The 21478-nt window shown below is 44.4% G+C and overlaps 1 protein-coding gene across 1 annotated transcript in view; it reads right to left on the bottom strand.

Moving 5' to 3' along the window:
• Positions 1-21478, bottom strand: part of GALK2 (galactokinase 2) — a 260803-nt gene that overhangs the window by 181795 nt on the left and 57530 nt on the right. Inside the window, exon 5 of the mRNA XM_044279616.1 lies at positions 348-494. Coding sequence (XP_044135551.1) covers positions 348-494 — 147 coding nt within the window. The remainder of the gene's footprint in view (positions 1-347; positions 495-21478) is intronic.

Raw genomic sequence — 21478 nt, forward strand, 5'->3', positions numbered from 1 at the left:
CACTGCTGGCGGCTTGGGATGGTTTTGGGAGGTGACAGGTTCCCTTTAAGATTTATCAAAAAGTCACCAAAAATGTCTCAATATTAGTTTAGTAAAGAGGTGGCATAGAAAGTGGAGTAACATACCAAGACTGACGTGTTAGACTTAAAGATGCACAAAATTTATCAAACATTATGTAACATTTGATAAATATGGCCCACATTATGGCAATGCAGACTCTTGAACTATTTACTTTAAAATTCCCTCACTGACAATTCCTCTATTTTATTTTTTTTATAATGTTTTTATTTGTGTCAAGTACTCATGTAATGTACTCACTCTACAAAATGACATGGAGTAAGAATTACCTTGGAAAGAGATTTTGCATTAGCAGTGAGAGTGGCCAGTCCTGCACAACACACCAAGGCACTTGAACTTGATAGGCCGGAACTTGGTGGAATGGTTCCATCCACTAAGCAATTCATTCCTTTGGGTTGGTCCAGATTGAAGTGCTCCTTGAAGATATAGAATTCATTTAATTTAGAAGTTAAAATGAAATGAACACAGAAGACCCTAACTGCATACTAGAGGCAAAAGATAAAATAACTGCACAGATGCAGCAAACACTACCTTGACACTTATCACATTAAATACACAGTTGCAGCAAACCATAAACAAATTAAAAATTCCCTAAATCCACTAAGACCCCATCATATATTGCAGTAACCATCAGATAAAATATATTCCCTAAGGCCCTAAAGCTCCTTGTAATGTCCGTCATTATCCCGGGCTGCTGCTTATCTCTGAGTGACTGTGAGACAGTTAGGAAGGAGGTTTTCTTCACTTTGCGTGTGCAGTGGATGGCAGCTAGTATCCACCCGCCATGCCTGGGAGAACTGCAAGCTAGATATTCAGCAAGCACAGAACTGCTAAAAAAAATGCCAGATACCAGTGATATAATGGCCAGAAATAGTGTTATTCATCGTGTACACACACTATACTATTGGTTAATGCAAAGTTTGTTCAAAGCTCAGTGACTATTTCATGGGATCAGCATTTCAATTAATTCGTTGTTTCAGTTGACAACACACAAAATATAACTTTAGATTTAGATAACTTTAAAACCCCCAAACTTCCATTCCACTCTTGGTTGATACAAGATTTCCATCTTGATCCACAGCTTCTTTCCGTTCTATATAAATTCAATTAACATACTTGCAAAGGATGTAAACATCCCTTTTGGGATTCTACAGTACATACAGAATTTGGGGAAATAAGACCAATTTGAGAAGATCAACTCTTGCTCCACATGAAATCAGGAGGCCGCACTATAGCAAAAGTTTGTCGCTAGTCAGCAGATCCATCTCAACAGGGTCTGTTGGTCCAGTAGTCTGCAGTTTTGACAGGAAAATAGTGCTATTCTATTTTTCATATCAAGTATGGCAGAACGCAATGGAAGGTGTGAACAGAGCCCAAGAGATATCAGTCATTGCCATTTTCCCCCATTTAAGAGGTAATCCAGGTCGCAAAAATTATTCAGAAGTGTTAGACTGATGTAAAAAATAGAAAGAAAATCACTCTCACTTCCCTGATCTCCCACCACTCCTGTTCTGATGCTTCACTGTCCCCCACTGGTCTCCACTTCCTGGTGCCTCTTCATATGTAGGAGCTGAAAGCTCAACCAATCACTGGACAGAGCGGTGAGCTTCCTCAGCCAGTAACTGGATGAGCAGACATTTCCTTGCATGTTAAGAGACAACATGAAGTAGATTGGAGGGAAAATGGAGACGCATAGGAACTGGAGCGCCAGTTTATTTGTGAGGTGACTGATTTATTTTTCTATTTTTTGCATCATTTTTCATCACTTTTTTTTCAATTTTATTACCAAGACAAAACCTTTTAATTCATTACTGTTTATAAATTATTATTTAATAGCCTCAAGTGTAATTAACATGAAAATCCACATTTGATAAACAATGGCCATATACTTAATAAATATATCACCTCTATGTTTTACCACCTAATCTGTGGCTGTGATGACAACGAACTGAAACACAAAGTCCCATAATTTGCCATCATTTAAAGGGGTTGTTTCACTTCAGCAAAAGGTCACCCTGTAATTCAGCAGTGGTGGTCGCGCTTGCACATTAAAAGAAAAAGCACCAGCCTCTCTGATTCCTGGGACTGTGGCAGTGTGCATAGGCTCCATTTCTTATAGTGTGCAAGTATGTATAATGTGATGGAAAAATGAGTCTAGCCAGCAAAGGATGCAATATGGACAATCACAATACATTAGTGCCTTGTAATAACTTTCTCTACATGATAAAGGCCATTTGCTGAAGTGAGACAACCCCTTTAAAGGGGTTCTGCACTTTGTTTAACCACTTCAGCCCCGCTAGGTAAAACCCCCTTCATGACCAGGCCACTTTTTACACTTCGGCACTACACTCCTTTCACCGTTTATCGCTCGGTCATGCAACTTACCACCCAAATGAATTTTACCTCCTTTTCTTCTCACTAATGGAGCTTTCATTTGGTGGTATTTTATTGCTGCTGACATTTTTACTTTTTTTGTTATTAATCAAAATGTAACGATTTTTTTGCAAAAAAATGACATTTTTCACTTTCAGCTGTGAAATTTTGCAAAAAAAACGACATCCATATATAAATTTTTCGCTAAATTTATAGTTCTACATGTCTTTGATAAAAAAAAAATGTTTGGGCAAAAAAAAAAAATGGTTTGGGTAAAAGTTATAGCATTTACAAACTATGGTACAAAAATGTGAATTTCCGCTTTTTGAAACGGCTCTGATTTTCTGAGCACCTGTCATGTTTCCTGAGGTTCTACAATGCCCAAACAGTATAACTACCCCACAAATGACCCCATTTTGGAAAGTAGACACCCTAAGGTATTCGCTGATGGGCATAGTGAGTTCATAGAACTTTTTATTTTTTGTCACAAGTTAGCGGAAAATGATGATGATTTTTTTTTTTTTTTTTTTTCCTTACAAAGTCTCATATTCCACTAACTTGCGACAAAAAATAAAAAATTCTAGGAACTCACCATGCCCCTCACAGAATACCTTGGGGTGTCTTCTTTCCAAAATGGGGTCACTTGTGGCGTAGTTATACTGCCCTGGCAATTTAGGGGCTCAAATGTGTGAGAGGAACTTTGCAATCAAAATGTGTAAGAAATGACCGGTGAAATCCGAAAGGTGCACTTTGGAATATGCGCCCCTTTGCCCACCTTGGCAGCAAAAAAGTGTCACACATGTGGTATCGCCGTACTCAGGAGAAGTTGGGGAATGTGTTTTGGGGTGTCATTTTACATATACCCATGCTGGGTGAGAGAAATATCTTGGCAAAAGACAACTTTTCCCATTTTTTTATACAAAGTTGGCATTTGACCAAGATATTTTTCTCACCCAGCATGGGTATATGTAAAATGACACCCCAAAACACATTCCCCAACTTCTCCTGAGTACGGCGATACCAGATGTGTCACACTTTTTTGCAGCCTAGATGCGCAAAGGTGCCCAAATTCCTTTTAGGAGGGCATTTTTAGACATTTGGATCCCAGACTTCTTCTCACGCTTTAGGGCCCCTAAAAAGCCAGGGCAGTATAAATACCCCACATGTGACCCCACTTTGGAAAGAAGACACCCCAAGGTATCCAATGAGGGGCCTGGCAAGTTCATAGAAATTTTTTTTTTTTCGCATAAGTTAGCGGAAATTGATTTTTTTTTGTTTTTTCTCACAAAGTCTCACTTTCCGCTAACTTAGGACAAAAATTTCAATCTTTCATGGACTCAATATGCCCCTCAGCAAATACCTTGGGGTGTCTTCTTTCCAAAATGGGGTCAGTTGTGGGGTGTTTGTACTGCCCTGGCATTTGAGGGTCTCCGCAATCATTACATGTATGGCCAAGCATTAGGAGTTTCTGCTATTCTCCTTATATTGAGCATACAGGTAATGAGATTTTTTTTTCCGTTCAGCCTCTGGGCTGAAAGAAAAAAATGAACGGCACAGATTTCTTCATTCGCATCGATCAATGTGGATGAAAAAATCTCTGCCAAAAAAAAAAAATGGAGGGGAAAGGCGTCTGCCAGGACATAGGAGCTCCGCCCTACATCCATACACACTTAGCTCGTATGCCCTGGCAAACCAGATTTCTCCATTCGCATCAATCGATGTGGATGAATAAATCATTGCGGGGATTTTTTTTTTTATATATATATATATATATATACAAAATGCTTGCCAAAGCATAGGAACACCGCCTCCTCCTCAGCTCGTATGCCTCGGCAAACGTATCTGTCACTGCAGAGGAGAAAATCCCGTCTTGCAGCGCCGCATACACCGACTTGCGTGTAATCTGACAGCAGCGCAATGCTTCTGTCAGAATGCACATCGGTGCTGCAGCTAGTAGATCGGTTGGTCCACCTGGAAGGTAAAAAGACAAAAAAAAAAAAAAAAAAAACCAGGCCACAACGCAATAATTTTATTAACTTTGGAACAGAACATGTAACTTTAACTTTTGGAACTAAACATTAACCTGTTTGCTTACCTGTTTTTTTTTTTTTTTTTTTTTTTACCTTTATAGAACAAACCTCTCCTTCCCCATGGGTCAATGTGCAAAGCGCAAATCGCCCAAAGATGTGGCGAAGTGCGTTATGCACTTTGTCCCATGTGAAAGGAGACGTTTGCAGCAGCTGTGAGTGAATGGGCCCTAATAGCCCTGTGTGCCTATCCTGGTGAGATGTGATCCCTATGCTAGGTGTACCTGTGTGTGGTACTTTCGGAAACACTCCCCTAAGCATAGGGCAGGGTGGTCGGGACAGTCAGGACAGAAATAGCGGGTGTCACGCCTTATTCCACTCCTGCTACAGACACGACATTTTTTTCGGGGTGGCGGTTGGTTTGAGGTACCAGCAACGACACTGGGGAAGTGTCGCTCGTGTAGACGGCTAACTACACTGGTGGATGGGGCCACGGAACCTCCTGGATACAGGAGGTTCGCGATGATCTCTTCCTGAAATTTGAGGAAGGATCCAGTTCTCCCAGCCTTACTGTAGAGAACAAAACTATTGTACAGAGCCAATTGAATTAAATATACAGACACCTTCTTATACCAGCGTCTGGTGCGTCGGGAAACTAAATACGGAGCCAACATCTGGTCATTGAAGTCGACCCCTCCCATGTGGAGGTTATAGTCGTGGACTGAGAGGGGCTTTTCAATGACACGGGTTGCTCGCTCAATTTGTATTGTCGTGTCTGCGTGAATGGAGGAGAGCATGTAAACGTCACGCTTGTCTCTCCATTTCACCGCGAGCAGTTCTTCGTTACACAGTGCGGCCCTCTGCCCCCTTGCAAGACGGGTGCTAACGAGCCGTTGGGGGAAGCCCGCGCGACTAGTTCGCGCGGTACCACAGGCGCCAATCCGTTCTAGAAACAAATGCCTAAAGAGGGCCACACTTGTGTAGAAATTGTCCACATAAAGATGGTACCCCTTGCCGAATAAGGGTGACACCAAGTCCCAAACTGTCTTCCCACTGCTCCCCAGGTAGTCAGGGCAACCGACCGGCTCCAGGGTCTGATCTTTTCCCTCATAGACCCGAAATTTGTGGGTATAGCCTGTGGCCCTTTCACACAGCTTATACAATTTGACCCCATACCGGGCGCGCTTGCTTGGGATGTATTGTTTGAAGCCAAGGCGCCCGGTAAAATGTATCAGGGACTCGTCTATGCAGATGTTTTGCTCAGGGGTATACAAATCTGCAAATTTCTGGTTGAAATGGTCTATGAGGGGCCGAATTTTGTGGAGCCGGTCAAAAGCAGGGTGGCCCCTGGGACGGGAGGCGGTGTTGTCGCTAAAGTGCAGGAAACGCAGGATGACCTCAAATCGTGTCCTGGACATAGCAGCAGAGAACATGGGCATGTGATGAATCGGGTTCGTGGACCAATATGACCTCAATTCATGCTTTTTTGTCAGGCCCATGTTGAGGAGGAGGCCCAGAAAAGTTTTAAATTCGGAAACTTGGACTGGTTTCCACCGGAAAGGCTGGGCATAAAAGCTTTCCGGGTTAGCGGTGATAAATTGTGTGGCATACCTGTTTGTCTCTGCCACGACTAAGTCTAAAAGCTCTGCAGTCAAGAACAGCTCAAAAAATCCCAGGGCCGAATCGATCTGAGCTGTCTCAACCCGAACTCCAGACTGGGCGGTGAAAGGGAAAACTACGGGTGCGGCTGAAGTTGGGGACTGCCAATCAGGGTTTGCCAGCACCTCTGGGATTCTAGGGGCTCTACGGGCACGTCTTTGCGGTGGCTGCGACGGGGTCACTACTGCACGTGCCACCGTACCAGCTTCAACTGCCCTTCTGGTGCTCGCTACTTCACCAGGTTGTACGGCAGTGCTGGTACTAGGTCCAGGAAGGGCTGGGCTGCTGGTGTATGCCTCACCACGTAATCCGACAGCACCAGCCCCACTCTGCTGCTCTTGAAGCGGATCCTGCGCAACCTGCGGTCTAGCGACACGGGGCCGGGTACGCCTGGTGCTATCAGGGACCTCAGCCTCCTCGTCCGAACTTTGGGTCAGAGAGCCACTGCTTTCTACAGGTTCGTATTCTGACCTGCTGGATTCATCAGATGAGGGTTCCCACTCCTCATCCGACTGGGTCAGAAGCCTGTAGGCCTCTTCAGAAGAATACCCCCTGTTAGACATGTGGGCAACTAAATTTCGGGGTATTCCCTGAGACTACCCAAGAAAAAAAAAGCAAGCCTGTCTTACAAATGGGAGGCTAGCGAAGTACCGGAGGCTGCTGCGGTTGATAAAAAATATCAAAACTGATTTTTTTATCGCCGCAGTGCGTGTAAAGTGAATGTGCAGCGATCAAAAAAAAAAATTTTTTTTTGTCACTGCGGTGGGGCGGGCGTGGGTGTACGCACGTGTGGGCGACCGATCAGGCCTGATCGGGCAAACACTGCGTTTTGGGTGGAGGGCAAACTAAAGTGACACTAGTACAATTATAGATCTGACCGTGATCAGTTTTGATCACTTCCAGATACTATAAAAGTACAAATGCTGATTAGCGATACGCTAATCAGCGAATAACGGACTGCGGTGCGGTGGGCTGGGCGCTAACCGATCCCTAAACTACCTAACCAAGGGGCCTAAACTATACTGAAACCTAACGGTCAATACCAGTGGAAAAAAAAAGTGACAGTTTGCACTGATCACTTTTTTCCTTTCACTAGTGATTGACAGGGGGGGATAAAAGGGGTGATCAAAGGGTTAATTGGGGTGATCTGGGGGCTAAATGTGGTGTGGTGGGTACTCACAGTAATGATGTGCTCCTCTGCTGGAACCAACCGACCAAAAGAAGGAGCAGAGGAGCACAGCAGCCATATAACCCCATCATATTTACTAATATGTGGGGTTAAATGGCTGCTGATTGGTTTTTTTGAAAATCAGCAGCCTGCCAGCCAATGATCGTGGCCGGCAGGCTGCTGACGAATTACTTGGCTACGAAATGCCGGCCCGCGATGCGCATGCGCGGGCCGGCTGTGACGTAATCTCGCGTCTCGCGAGAGGACGCGCCGATGCGTCCAGGAGGAACTAATCAACCACCTCCCGGACGCATCGGTGCGTACAGCGGTCGGGAGGTGGTTAAACTGACCATCAGCATCTGATCAACGGGGGTCCGACACCCGGGACCCCCGCCGATCAGCTTTTTGAGAAGGCAGCGGCGCTCCAGCAGTGCCGCGGCCTTCTCACTGTTTACCGCAGGCTAAGTGACGTCACGACTTGTATCAACTTGCTTTGGCGCGGCTAAGCTCTGTTCACTTGAATGGAGATTAGCCCCGCCCACGTTAGTTGATACTAGTTGTGACGTCACTGGGCCGGCAGTAAACAGTGAGAAGGCCACGGCACTGCTGGCACGCCACTGCCTTGTCAAACAGCTGATCGGCGGGGGTCCCGGGTGTCGGACCCCTGCCGATCAGATGCTAAAGATCTATCCAGAGGATAGATCATCAGTTTAAACAAAGTGCAGAACCCCTTTAAGGACAAAAGTATATTTCTTTTAGTATCATCAAGATGCTTCCAAAAAACATATTTATCACATATCCACAGGATCTAATTGGTGGGAATCCTACTGTCGATATCCCCACCACTCATATGAACAAGGTCTTAGAGTCAGAGATAGTTACGCATGCTCATTCACTGCAACTACATTCATTCTCTATTGGACTATCAGAGATGATCTAGCGCTCTACTTCATTAGCTCCGGCTTTTGCAGAGATCACAAATGGAGGGGCAGCATATATATGCTGACTATCTCTCCATTCACTTCAGAACCTTGTTATTGTAATCAGTTGGGCCCCAGCAAATTAAACTTTCATCACCTATTGTGTGACCAAGATGGCAAGGAACTGAACTACAAAGGGGAAGATTTATGAAGCTTCTACCTTAGTATTCTAGCACAGAAAAGTCAGAAATTTGGGGGCAAACCAAATTTTTTATTTTTAGCTTTTTCGACACCCTTGCCACTCCCTGTTCAGGCTCTATACTCACCATTTCCTAGATGCTGGGTCACAGCACAGCAGTAACAGCGCTTAGTCTCAGGAGAGGCGGCAGCATTCGGAGCAGGTGAGTCGATTTTTATTTTTTGTTCAATTACCATTAGGGGTCTGATCTGAGGTCTAATTAGGGGTTTTAATAACACTGGGGGTCTGATCAGGGGTCTTATCATTGGGGTGGTCTGATCTGAGGTCTGATTGGGGATCATATTAACATTGGCGGTCTAATCTGAGGTCTTTTTGTGGGTTTGAGATGAGGTCTAATTAACATTGGGGAGACTGAGGTCTGATGAAAAATATATTTTTTTTCTTATTTTCCTCCTGTAAAACCCAGGTGCATCTTATAGGGCACAAAATACAGCATTTATTTATATGCAAGTGTCATACACTGGGCATACACTTTACATAGCTATCAGCTAACAGCCATCTCTCCTGATTCCTCTGTAAACATGCACACTTGGCTCATTTGTTCTGCATGGAGAGAAGGAATCAAGCTGTAGCCAGACACCTCTGCCGGTTGCTAATCTTCTGTCAGATTATCAAAGTGCCTGATCCTTCGTTCCAGGACCTCTGCCAATGGGGAAAGTCAGGAGGCCTTCATATATACACCAAGGATGGCCAACCTGAGGCTCTCCAGCTGTTGAAAAATGACAATTCCCAGCATGCCCACATTGCCTATAGCCATCAGCCTACAGCAAGGCATGGTGGGACTTGTAGTTTTACAACAGCTGGAGAGCCGCAGGTTGACCATTCCTGATATATACATTGAACAAAAATATTAAACGCAACACTTTCGGTTTTGCTCCCATTTTGCATGAGCTGAACTCAAAGATCTGAAACATTTTCTACATACACAAAAGACCCATTACTCTCAAATATTGTTCCCAAATCTGTCTAAATCTGTGTTAGTGAGCACTTCTCCTCAAAGGTGTGGCATATCAAGGTGCTGATTAGGCAGCATGAATATTGTACAGGTGTGCCTTAGACTGCCCACAATAAAAGGGCAGGGGGCGTGGCTTGCTCATGGCCGAGTGAGACGTGCGTCGCTGCAGCTCTCCCGCCATTCCAGCATATTCAGCTATTTCCACGCTATAAACTCTGCTTTCACTTGACTGACATGGGCAGAAAGACAGCCAAGAACACGGCGGACACCGACCAGCAGAGTGACTGAGCCGGCATCCAGAAATTCTTTGGTTCCCAGTCAAGCACAGCGGGAGAGCAGGGGGCTCCCAAGATGGCCGCCGGTACCTCCACGCCGCTTCCAGATCGCGGCTCCCGCTCGGCCCCCTCAGATACTGACTCCAGGAGTCCTTCCTCGTGCACCTCTGATATCGGATGGGATCTGCAAGCACAACTGAGAGCCTTACCTACAAAGGAGGACTTGGAACATTCGGTCTCCCGCCTCAAGCAGACCTACAAATCAGGCCTCAGAGAAAACGCAGGAGGCTGTCTTCGAGCACCTTGCAGATCACCAGCAGGTGCTTTCTGGTCACTCCCTGCAGATCTCCCAGATTTTATCCCACATTGACGACATTGACAATCATCACCGGAGAAATAACCCCCGGATAAGGGGGCTGCTGGAATCCGTTACACCGGCTGACTTGGAGGCCTCTGTTCAGGAGTTATTCAGCTCCCTGCTAAAGGGCTCAATCAATACCCCCATCGAGCTGGATCGGGTCCATAGGGCCCTAGGGCCTAAATCGGCAGACCCTAATAGACCGCGGGACATTGTGTGCCGGGTGCATTTTTTCAGAATCAAGGAGGACATTATGAGGGCAGCGCGTCAGTAGGAGGACCTGTCCTATCAAGGGACCCAGATTCAGATCCTGCCTGACCTATCAAGGAGAACACTGCAATTACATAGAGCGGTTCGCCCTATTCTTACCCTGCTGAAAGAGAGGGACATCATATACCGCTGGGGCTTTCCGTTTCAGCTACATGCCAGGAAGGACGGCAAGACAGCGACGTTCCGAGACCTGGAGGATCTTCCTAAATTCCTTGAGACTTTCTCGCTGCCCAAGGTTTCTCTCCCAGATTGGCCAGTGTTGCCATCCCCTGCACAGCTGCCAGACAGAGTACAGTGGACACAAGTTTCTCCGCGTCCGCAAAGCCAAAGAAGACGCTGTGATATCCGCGGCCATTCTCCCTATGTTGGCCTATCCCTAGTCCACTTCTTAAGTGGGCCTCTACACTCGTTTTGTATTCTTTGGGCCCACGTACTCAGTTTTTCTGTTCAATGTTCCAGCTAGTCTATTCTGACTGTTTTCGGTTCTCATTTATACTCCCCTACGAGTGTTTCCTGCAGTATTGTTAGTACTGGCCGCCCCTTGGCTCCCATTTTGGGGCTAGTACATGGGCAGTACTATGTTTACTAGAATAGCGTTATGCCTGTTTTACGTTTATTATGAATGGCGGGAGGGTTCCACCGCTCCTTCCGGTAGAGTTTGTGTGGCAGAGACTCCCCTGAGATGCCGTATTCTCAGGCTGCTTGCCACTGGTTTTTACCTTATGTGCCAATTGTGAGTCTGTGTATTGTCCACCCTGTCTTGTCCTGTCTCCCTTGCTGTTCTTTCCCTCCCCCTTCCTTTCCTGACACTGATGTACTTAGGTTTCTCAAACCCACTTCCCTCGATGGCGTCTGTTAGAATCAGTTCCTATAATGTGAATGGATTTAATGAACCTGCTAAGCGCAATCAAATCTTGTATAGCATGCAATATCTTGTGAAATTTTAGACACAGTTTCTGATGTTTCTGTCCGTTTCCTCTTTTATTAAGGTTTCCCTATCGTCAAGAATCCTGATAATTGCTAACATTTACTTTCCTAATGCAGGGCACTCTCATTTTGCATCCAAGATGTTCTCCACCTTGATTGATTTCGCAGATGGTCTGTCGATCGTCCTGGGAGGAGATATTAACTTTCCCCTGGACGTGTCCCTGGATGCCTCCTCTGGTAGGTCCTCTATATCCCCTGGGGTAGCCCGTGGCTTCAAGAGACATCTCCGATCCCTTAAACTGATAGACGTATGGCGCATTTTATTCCCTACCATGAAAGACTACACGTTCTTTTCTGCATCTCATAACACATATATTTATCTCCCACTCCTTACTCGACTCGCGCCCAGTCGCAGGGATTGAACCTGCATTATTTTCAGACCATTCCATGACATGGGTGGCCCTTGATATTGGTGACCCCTCCAGGTCATTCGGTTCCTGGAAACTCAATGACAACATACTTTAGAGATCCTGTCTGCGCTGCTGACATACGATCCGCCCTCACTGACTTTGCCTTAAACCACAAATCCGACCCTTCTAGTCCAACTATTCAGTGGGAAGCCCTGAAGTGTGTGATTAGGGGCAGATTCATCCTACACGCTTCCAGACTTGTCTGGTACCATTATGGATACGGAAGGGAGTCAGAAAATGAGAGCTGGGGAAGTTAAATCGTTATTGATAAAACTAGCGGACCTGGAGCAGAAACATAAGGGGTCACTTTCAAATGAGGCTTTCCAGGAGCTATGCGAGACTCGCACAGCGCTTAGGAAAATAATCGATCAAAAGTACCTGGGCGCTAGGGATAGGTTACAAAAATTCTTCTATGGTCACGGTGATAAAAGCGGCAGACTGTTAGCGAGAATGCTGTGGCCCAAATCGAACGCTTCCTATATCCCTTCCCTGAATCGCAGATTGAGAGGAAAAATACACGCGACAGGGGACATACTCCAAGAATTCCGCTCCTATTATGAAGAATTGTATAACATTAAGGGGAAGTTCGCGGATTTACCCATGGAAGCTAAAACTAAAAAGATCAGGGACTATATGTCTGCCTTGCTTGGCCCTACATTATCCGCTGAACAGAGGGAGGAATTAGAAGGTGAGATAACAGAAATGGAGGTTCATAAAACAATTAAGGGTAAAAGCCCAGGACCACGCTTTTACGCCTCGCTTTTACAAGAACTTTCTGAACGAGATCTCATCCCCCTTTGCTAGAATGTGTAATTCCTTGGCAGATGGCTTGTCTTTCCCTCCCCAGGCTTTGATGGCCCACATATGTGTTATTCCGAAACCGGGGAAAGACCCGCTAGTATGTGGCAATTATCGCCCTATTTCTCTGATCAACGTAGACGTGAAGATCTGCGCAAAAATATAAGCAGATCGCATGAAGCCGCTTATACCATCTTTGATTCATGTGGATCAGGCGGGCTTTGTCCCAGGGAGGAAACACGTGACAACACCATCCGTACCATGGCCATCATTGACCATGCTAGCAAGAGGGGATCTCCTCTGTGTCTCTTGTCGATCGACGCAGAGAAGGCGTTCAATTGAGTACATTGGTCCTTTTTATCTGAATCCCTAAAAGCGTTCGGTTTTGGCCCTGGCATAATTGATAGGATTCTGGCATTGTACCGTGACCCTAGCACCCAGGTCAGTGTCAGATCATTATCGACTCCCTTCCGTATCCATAATGGTACCAGACAAGGGTGTCCACTTTCCCCTCTGCTATACATTATGGTTTTGGAATTTCTAGCTAGAGCTCTACGGGCTAATGAATCCATCAGGGGTCTAAGCACGGGTGATTTGGAGTCAAAGATTGCCATCTATGCAGATGACCTCCTTATCTATTGCACAGATCCGCTAGTCAGCTTCTCTAACATTCTGAAGGAATTCTCGACCTTTGGTGACCTCAGTAACTTTAAAGTAAACCTTCACAAGTCTGAGGTCCTTAATATTACTTTGCCCCAGGAATTGGCCAATAGTTTACAGTCCTCTTTTCCCTTTCGCTGGACCCACGGCCACATAGCTTATTTAGGTACGGCCATTCCCTCTGACTTAGCCAATCTCTTCTCCTTGAATTTCATTCCCCTTATTGAGGAGGTCCGTAGGGACTTGAAGGTCTGGAGGGGGTTGCCATTGTCTTGGTTTGGTAGGATACACACACTTAAAATGAATATTCTCCCCCGTATCCTATACCTTTTTCGCATCATTCCAATACCCCTCCCGAACACCCTTTTCAGGACTCTGAGATCTATGATCCTTAAATTTATCTGGGCAGGATCTTCCCCTAGGACGGGGATGAGATTTTTGGTGCGCAGCAGGTCGAGGGGAGGCGCGGGGGTTCCAGATTTACCAAATTACCATAAAGCGGCAATCCTTTCATACATATTGGATTGGTTCCATAACGGGCAATCTAAAAGATGGGTCCAGTTCGAGAAACAGGTGGTGGGATACCCAACCCAAAATCTACTCTGGATTTCTAAATCCAAGAGGCCCTCGCGACTCCCCCTACTGACCTTGGGTATCCTGAAAATCTGGGATAGAATAGCAATACCATTAGGTCTCACTCAGTCCCCCAGCCCTATGACCCCCCTTCTCAACAATCCCGACTTCCCTTTGGGAATAGGTTGTACGTCATTTCTGGGTTTGGTCCTCGCAGATAATCCTACTGTATCTATGGTTCTGGTGAGGGGATCCCTTCAGCCGCTTTCCTCCTTTCCGGGAGGGACATCTAGAGGGGCATGGCTTAAGTATATCAGCTTAAGAGACTTTTTGTCCTCTCTAGGCCCCAATAACACTCTATCTAGAGACCTTTCCCCCTTTGAGGGGCTGTGCACCCAAACTCCCCCCCCCCCCCCTTCCCCCCATGCATTTAGTGTCTCTGATTTACGGGCTACTCCAGGGGAGAGATGATACCATCTCTGACTTACCCTTTGTAAGGGCTTGGAAAAGAGAACTAGGGAAATCTTTCCCTTCTGACCTATAGGAGAAGGCATTCGAGTTATCTCATAAGTCATCAATAAGCTGCAGTCTCCAGGAGAAGAATTTTAAGATTATGTCCAGATGGTACAGGACCCCGGTCCTGCTGCACTCTTTCTTTCCTTCCTGCCCTAGCTCTTGCTGGAGATGTGGTCGTGAGGAGGGCAACATGTCCCATATCTGGTGGTTCTGCAGCAAAATCACTCCTTTTTGGGAAGCTATTAATGATCTGTATGACATGGTTAGCGGTAGCTCCTCCAGATGGACTCCTGAGGGCGCTTTGCTCTCCATGTTCCCTAGCTCAATCTCTGCTCTGAAAAAGGGTCTTCTGAGATTCTTTGTTCAAGCAGCACACCTGGTTATCCCTAGATTCTGGAAATCCACATCCGCCCCTCTCCCTAGGGACTGGCTTACCACTTTTGAAAAAATCTACAGAATGGAGGAGCTCTGGGCGGAGGACATGGGTGACTCCACTAAGTTTTTAAAAATTTGGACTCCTTGGATCCTGTTTAAGGGATCTCCTGATTTTATCACGTGGCTGAATAGAGGGGTCGCCAGTTCCTAGGGAGACTGCACCTTTCATGTAGAATTCCACTCTGTTTGCCTCCATCAATAGTTGTGCCTAAGTTAGGGTGTATTCCACCTGCGTTCCGTACGCCTTAATGGGAAATATTCTACATTGTCTCTTATACCTCTACTTGTATTGTCAGGGATTCCCCTCCTCCTTCCCCTCCTTCCCCTATGTGGTCCTGTCCTTGTTTGTTTTCTATTGTTGTGTAGTTTAAAGTTGGAGCTTTCTATACCTCACCACCCGTAACTGGGATTATGGGATACCTTTATAATGGAAGTTGGGATCACGTGTTATATTTCCACATATATGTCTATAAAATGTATTTGCTTTAATTTAACGTGATCACCTGAATGTACACTACTATTGTACACAGCCCCGACTTGGAATTGGGCTTGTAATGTGATTATATTGGCTTTTACTAATAAAAGAGGGGGGGGGGGACAGTCAGTATCTGGTGTGGCCACCATTTGCCTCATGCAGTGCAACACATCTCTGTTGCATCGAGTTGATTAGGTTGTTGATTGTGGTCTGTGGAAGGTTGCTCCACTCCTGTATTAATTTTAGGGTCTGGGGTTCTCTATTAATTCTGGGATCTGGTGTGAGAGTCTGTATTAATTTTGGGGTCTCTGCATTAAAAAGGGGTTGTCTAGCAATGTCAAATTTATTTTTGAAAACTGATGAGAGTGCCACAAAAAAGTAATGATACCTCTCTCATCCCACTGTTCTCACCACTAAGGCATTGTTCCCGGTCATGGCAGGCTGAGGTGAAGCTCAGGGCGGTGAGTGCGACATGCATACATGCTGTAGGTGTAATATATTTGGATATTACACACTTGTAGCACAGAAGAGCAGAAATCCTGTGTGAGCTGTGAGTACTGCACTTCACTGCTATGTATACTGTATATCTATATTTGTATTATATTTGAAATTAATGCTGCCCATCAAGTGGAATTGTTTTCTTTGTGTGGCCTATATATCTGGCCAAGTTGGAGACCCCCTGCTTTAAGGGTATATTTTTGTGGTTTATGCACTGTACTCTAGATACCACATGTTGTACTCTAGATACCACATTGTACCCAAAAAATTGGAAATGTAGAAAATGTAAAAAAAAAAAAAAAAATTTGGGAAATTCCAGTTCACAAAATGTGGCCTAATCCATGCAGTTTTAAAGGGTTTTTCTCATCTGAGACAATGTGGGCATATCACTATTTCTATGGGGCGGTCCATCGGGCCCATAGAAGTGAGAGGGAGCGGTGGCTGGTCATGCGTGGTACGCTCCCATTCACTTCTGTGGGGAGAGCCCCTGGTGGTGGTCAGACCGGAGCCACCACTTTGGCCCACTCCGTTCTCGATATAGGTGTGGGTCCCAGCGGTGGGACCCACACCTATCAGACAATGGGAGCATATCCTAGCGATATGCCCCTATTGTCTCAGATGAGACAACCCCTTCAAGGATATGCTGCGTTATAAAAAATAAAAAAAAACAAAAAAAAAACATTTTGCCCTGTAATTTCTGTTCTTAAGGCTTTGTAGTGTTTTTCGGACTACTGTGCAGTCTTTTACTGCACTTCTATTCTACAGCAATTCTCTGTACCATGGCATGCCACAATTTATTCCATTTACCTGCCCACTTAACAAGAGTGATGATTTTTTCCATGCCTTTAATGCAGTACTTTTGCACTAAGCTCTGTCTCCTGTTAAATGGATAGATGCTAGAACAACCTTTATTCTACAGTCGTTGCAGGAATGACATTTGGAGTTCCGTGCTATTTTCAGAAAGGTGTCTAATGTTACAGCTTATGTTAATGCCATGCCTTGGCTTGAGAATACAGCTCCACTGTCCCTGATAACTCAAACATTGTAGGACAGACCCCACCTGCTTCATGTGTGTTATCTTAAAGCCTCAGTATCCAGTATACAACAGCTGATCCCCTTAAGCCGTGTTTGTGTTAAAGAGGCAATCATGCCTGCGCTGCAGCTTTTTAGTTTCGTTTGGGTGGGTTATTTTCATAAGGTTCAATTGCAGAGCTTCAGATTCACAAAACAGTTTCAAACCAAAAAAGATAAAAAAACTGAAATGCTATGATCACATTAAGGGTCACTTACTGTAAAACATACAAAAACACACAGCTTTTTTCACTGTGTATTAGTACTAATCACCAACTGGATTTCGTGATTTGGACTTTAGATTGTAAAACTATTCAGGTATACTAAATTAAATTTACAAAATTATTACAAATGAGATAAATGTGAAAGAATTGAGCACAAAAATACATTATGTAAATTTTACTACATAGCCCTCCCATTCAGATAGCATTCAAATTTTATTTATAACAAAGTGGTACCCATAGAACTGAGTGCTGAAGCAGATGTACAAGCTCCTACAAGGCCTCCCCTCCTCAACGTACAGGACATCCATACACTGAACATGTAGCATGTCCACTCTGCGGCCATGTCATATACTGATATATGTACCACTGCAATGTTTACCAGAAGTAAAAGGAGATCAAACAAATCAAAAAGTGAGTTCAGATATAGGTCCACATTCACTAGACAGCTTACGCCACATTTTGAGTATATTTCAGCAACAAATCTGTGATATTTCTAGTCACCTGTCAAAATGTGGACACAGAGAAAAGTTCAGTCAACAGTTCTTTACTGATAGACCACACAAGATGATAACAATTCTTCTTGAATAGAGTTACAGTCTTAAATGTTACTAGTAGGCGAAGTCGATTAGTTCAAAAACTTTGTTTTTAATGATGTCTACGTACAGAATTAAAATGTATTGGCTCTGCGTAGGTAAACTTCGTAACGCCCAAAGTTGTGCGAGACTTCGGTGAATTAGTACTGTATTCCTATCTGCGCATTTTACAAACAATTTGAAATAGAAATCCAAAATGGGCTTTGGTACCGTATGGAAACAGCATTAAAAACGTTTTTTTGATTCAAAGCTCGATTCACTCAAGCCTAGTTACCAGTATAACAATGATGTTCGGCAGTGGTGGGGCAATTTCCTAGGGGACTCAGTGGCTGTTATATCTCCACTGTTACTCTAATATCTTCTTACATACAGCTACTCCTCTCTTGAGTAGCTAGAGCTGAAATGCACCAGACGCTACAAAATTAGTTGACCAAGCTTCGTTACACACATACAGGCTATGAATTTCTTCCTGCGCCACTCCCAAACTACCTTTGAAACTGGATGAAATGGGCTGACCTTTTATATCTCTGATTCAAGTATCCATGCATACGTGCCCTGACCAGCTAGCCAGGGCAGTTTACTGCCGTCCCCTTAAAAGGGTTCTCTGGGAATTTTTTAACATGACCGCAAGCAACCTGTCCTAGAATGTGAGCAGGATTGGTTACCACCATTTGCAGAGCTGTCTAGGAAGATGAAAGGTCAGGGCCTCACCACACTGCACTACAATAGATGCTAATGATATAAGCCTTCCTAAGATATGCCATCATGGCTGGTCGGCCCGACAGGAACGTTCACCAGTTTGTAGTATATGCAAGTGCCAGGGTGTAATGTGTAGTAAAGACCCCCTCACCACCCTATGCAGATCTGCAAGTGGAAGCAACCAGTCGTGCTCACATTCTTGGTCAGGTAGCTCACAGCCACCACTGCATCATGTGATCATTTTCAAAACAGTCACACTCCCAACCATAGCCACACATATAAAATAACAAATATAAGGGCTCCGTCACACCAGGCATGGGACTCAGACAGTTCCCTCAGGTTCTCCAGATCTGGTTGTTAAAATTACAGCGGCAGCTGGAGATGAGTGCTTCCATGCCATAGTTTAGCGCCTTAGGGCTGTTTCACACAAGCGAGTCCATTGCGGGAATCATGCTCCGTGTGTGAGTGTGATCCTCTGCTCTGGACTTGCAGGTGCGCAACGGCATTATCATGATTTATAATGCTATGTGCCTCTGCTTGACCTTATTTCTGCAGAATCATACTGACAGCTTTAGGTCACTATGATTCTGTGGAAAAAAGGCCATGCAGAGACACATAGCATTATAAATCATGATAATGCCGTGAGCTCCTGCAAGTCCAGAACAGAGGATCGCACTCACACATGGAGCGCGATTCCCGCAATGGACTCGCTCGTGTGAAACAGACCTTACTTTTTAAAAGTAGTGTTTGTTTCCAACTTTCAAACTGTGGAGATTTTTCTGTACTTAGCAGTCCCCTGATGAGTCCCTTCAATGGGATGAAACGTGGCATGTAGGGAATTAAGTGAGGGACAATTTTAGGGAATAGGCCCCAACCAGGGACAGGTTCCTGAAGGGGTCGCCCCTAACAGGTCGGGTGCTCTGTATTAGCTAGCCAGGGACAACTAGCCCCCAACCCCTCTCTTCAGGCAGGGCTTCAGCTATAGGGTTTGCCAGTTTTTGTCCCCATATTGCCATGTGCATCACAAGCTCCAGCTGCCTCAACTTTTCCGTCATAAAACTAAGGGACGGGCACCTGGTGAAAAGACTACAATCCATACACCTGGACTGGGTAAGATCTTTCCAATTATTATCCAGGTATCTGTTTCATCCGGGTGCATAAAAAGACCATCTTGCATATTTTAGAGTATTTTCTCACTGCATTATTCGAGCATGTTTTGTTTGTTCTTTTTTACTTTTATTTGTAATAAGTAAAAGTTACGTCTTAATGTAATTATGTCCAAGTCTTTTTGAGGTATTGTGGTATAAATTAGTGGGAGACTTTAGACCGTTACATACTCACCTTGTGTATTGGGTAAAATTATCTGGTTTGCTATATTATTTTACGGATATGGCAGGTTCTCTCAATACAGGCTTTAATTCGGAAAATTGATTGATAGAAGCAAAGGAAGTTTTTTCCTACAAGACCTTTTCTCAGAAAAAATATACACAGTCCTTTAAAGGGACTTTCAAGGAGTTAACCAAAATTACAAGGAACAGATTGTTTCTTGGTGGGAAGTTCAAAGCCTTGAAAACTACCTTAAACACAATATAGTCCCTAGGGGTCTAAGAATTACATTGACACCTGCAGCAAGGTGCAAAAATGCATCATTGATGACCAAATGGGAGCAGGAGGAGACGAATAGTTCCCTTCGATGCATATTTTACTAGAACAAGAACGCATCACACTAGATGAGTTAAACAAGAAACTTAAGGAACAGATCAATATTACTCAGTCCTTTGTTCAGGAATCAGAATTTAATGTGAAAGAGAAACAGTTACAGGCTACGGTGGAACGTTTCCAGTACCACCTCAAAGAAAGAAAGCATAAACAGTTTATACGTGATCTCGCTGATTTTAGGGGAAACAAAGTTTATACCCTAATCAGTGAAAAGGGCAGAACTCCTGTTCAGGACACAGACTTGTCCTCTACGGAGACTGAACATTCATATTCAGATAAGGAACAAAATACTGGTCCTATAGAAATCCAGCAAGAGGTAAAGGGAGGGGTAGGAGAAACTTCAGGGGAAATTCACAGAGTAGAGGTAATCAAAGTTTTTAAAACTAGAACTCATCATACCCTTTACGGAATCGCCCACAACAATATCCAGGAGCAATTCCGGCCAAAAAATAATTAATCTTTCTACCTGTCCTCTAACCACCCCTGAGACGAGTATCCTAGAAAAAGGACTTCATTTGTCCCTACAGCCAAGTTCAATCTCTTTAGAACTATTGTGGATATTAATCTATTCACACGCAAATTGAGGTGGTTTAAGCATTTCTGTCATTTAGAGAGAAAACAAAGTCTTGAATTAGGGGTCCTCATGGAGATGTTAGAGGACGTTAAACTTTTGCATAGTTTGTCCTCACAGGATGAACCCCGACAAGGAAAAGGTCCTTTTACATCTCTTAAGAACAAAAGCACTAAAACCCCACCCTCTGGCAATACAAATTGATGTGTTTCTGAACTTAGTGAGTAGGGATTTAGAATCTATACCCTTATACTTTACTCCACCTAACTGCACAAAGGAAGAATTGAAAGCCTTAAAAAATGTAGAACAAGACAAAAACATAACCATTAAACCCTCTGATAAGGGTGGTAACACGGTCATTCTCGATACCTCTATGTACAGATCCATGTGTGAGTCCTTGGCACCAAAGGACTGTTACGAGGTGCTGGAGGGGGATCCAACCATTCAGTATAAACAGGAACTGAAGATCATCCTTGATCAAGTACAGATTAACAAACTGATTGATCAGGATGAATATGATTTCCTCTTCCCCCAGAACCCTCAAATTCTACATTCTACTGCCTCCAGAAAATACACAAGGGGCATGCCCCTTTAAAAGGGCAACCCATTGTTTCGGGAGTCGACAGTCAGAGGCAGAACTTGGGAATTTATATTGATAAAATATTATCACCTTTCGTAACAGCTTTTCCATAATATGTACTTGACACAGGGGACCTTTTAAAACAACTGGAGGGTATTCACCTGGATGATGATCTTAGGTAGTATTGATGTAGAGGCACTGTACTCATCTATTCCTCATGAACTTGGTTTGCGTGCAGTTACACATTTTCTTTCTATACTGGGATGGCAATATACTCTGCATCACCAATTTGTCCTCCAGCTACTTGAATTCTCCCTCACGATAATT

This window comes from Bufo gargarizans, chromosome 2, assembly GCF_014858855.1.
Source record: "Bufo gargarizans isolate SCDJY-AF-19 chromosome 2, ASM1485885v1, whole genome shotgun sequence".
Lineage (NCBI taxonomy): Eukaryota > Metazoa > Chordata > Amphibia > Anura > Bufonidae > Bufo > Bufo gargarizans.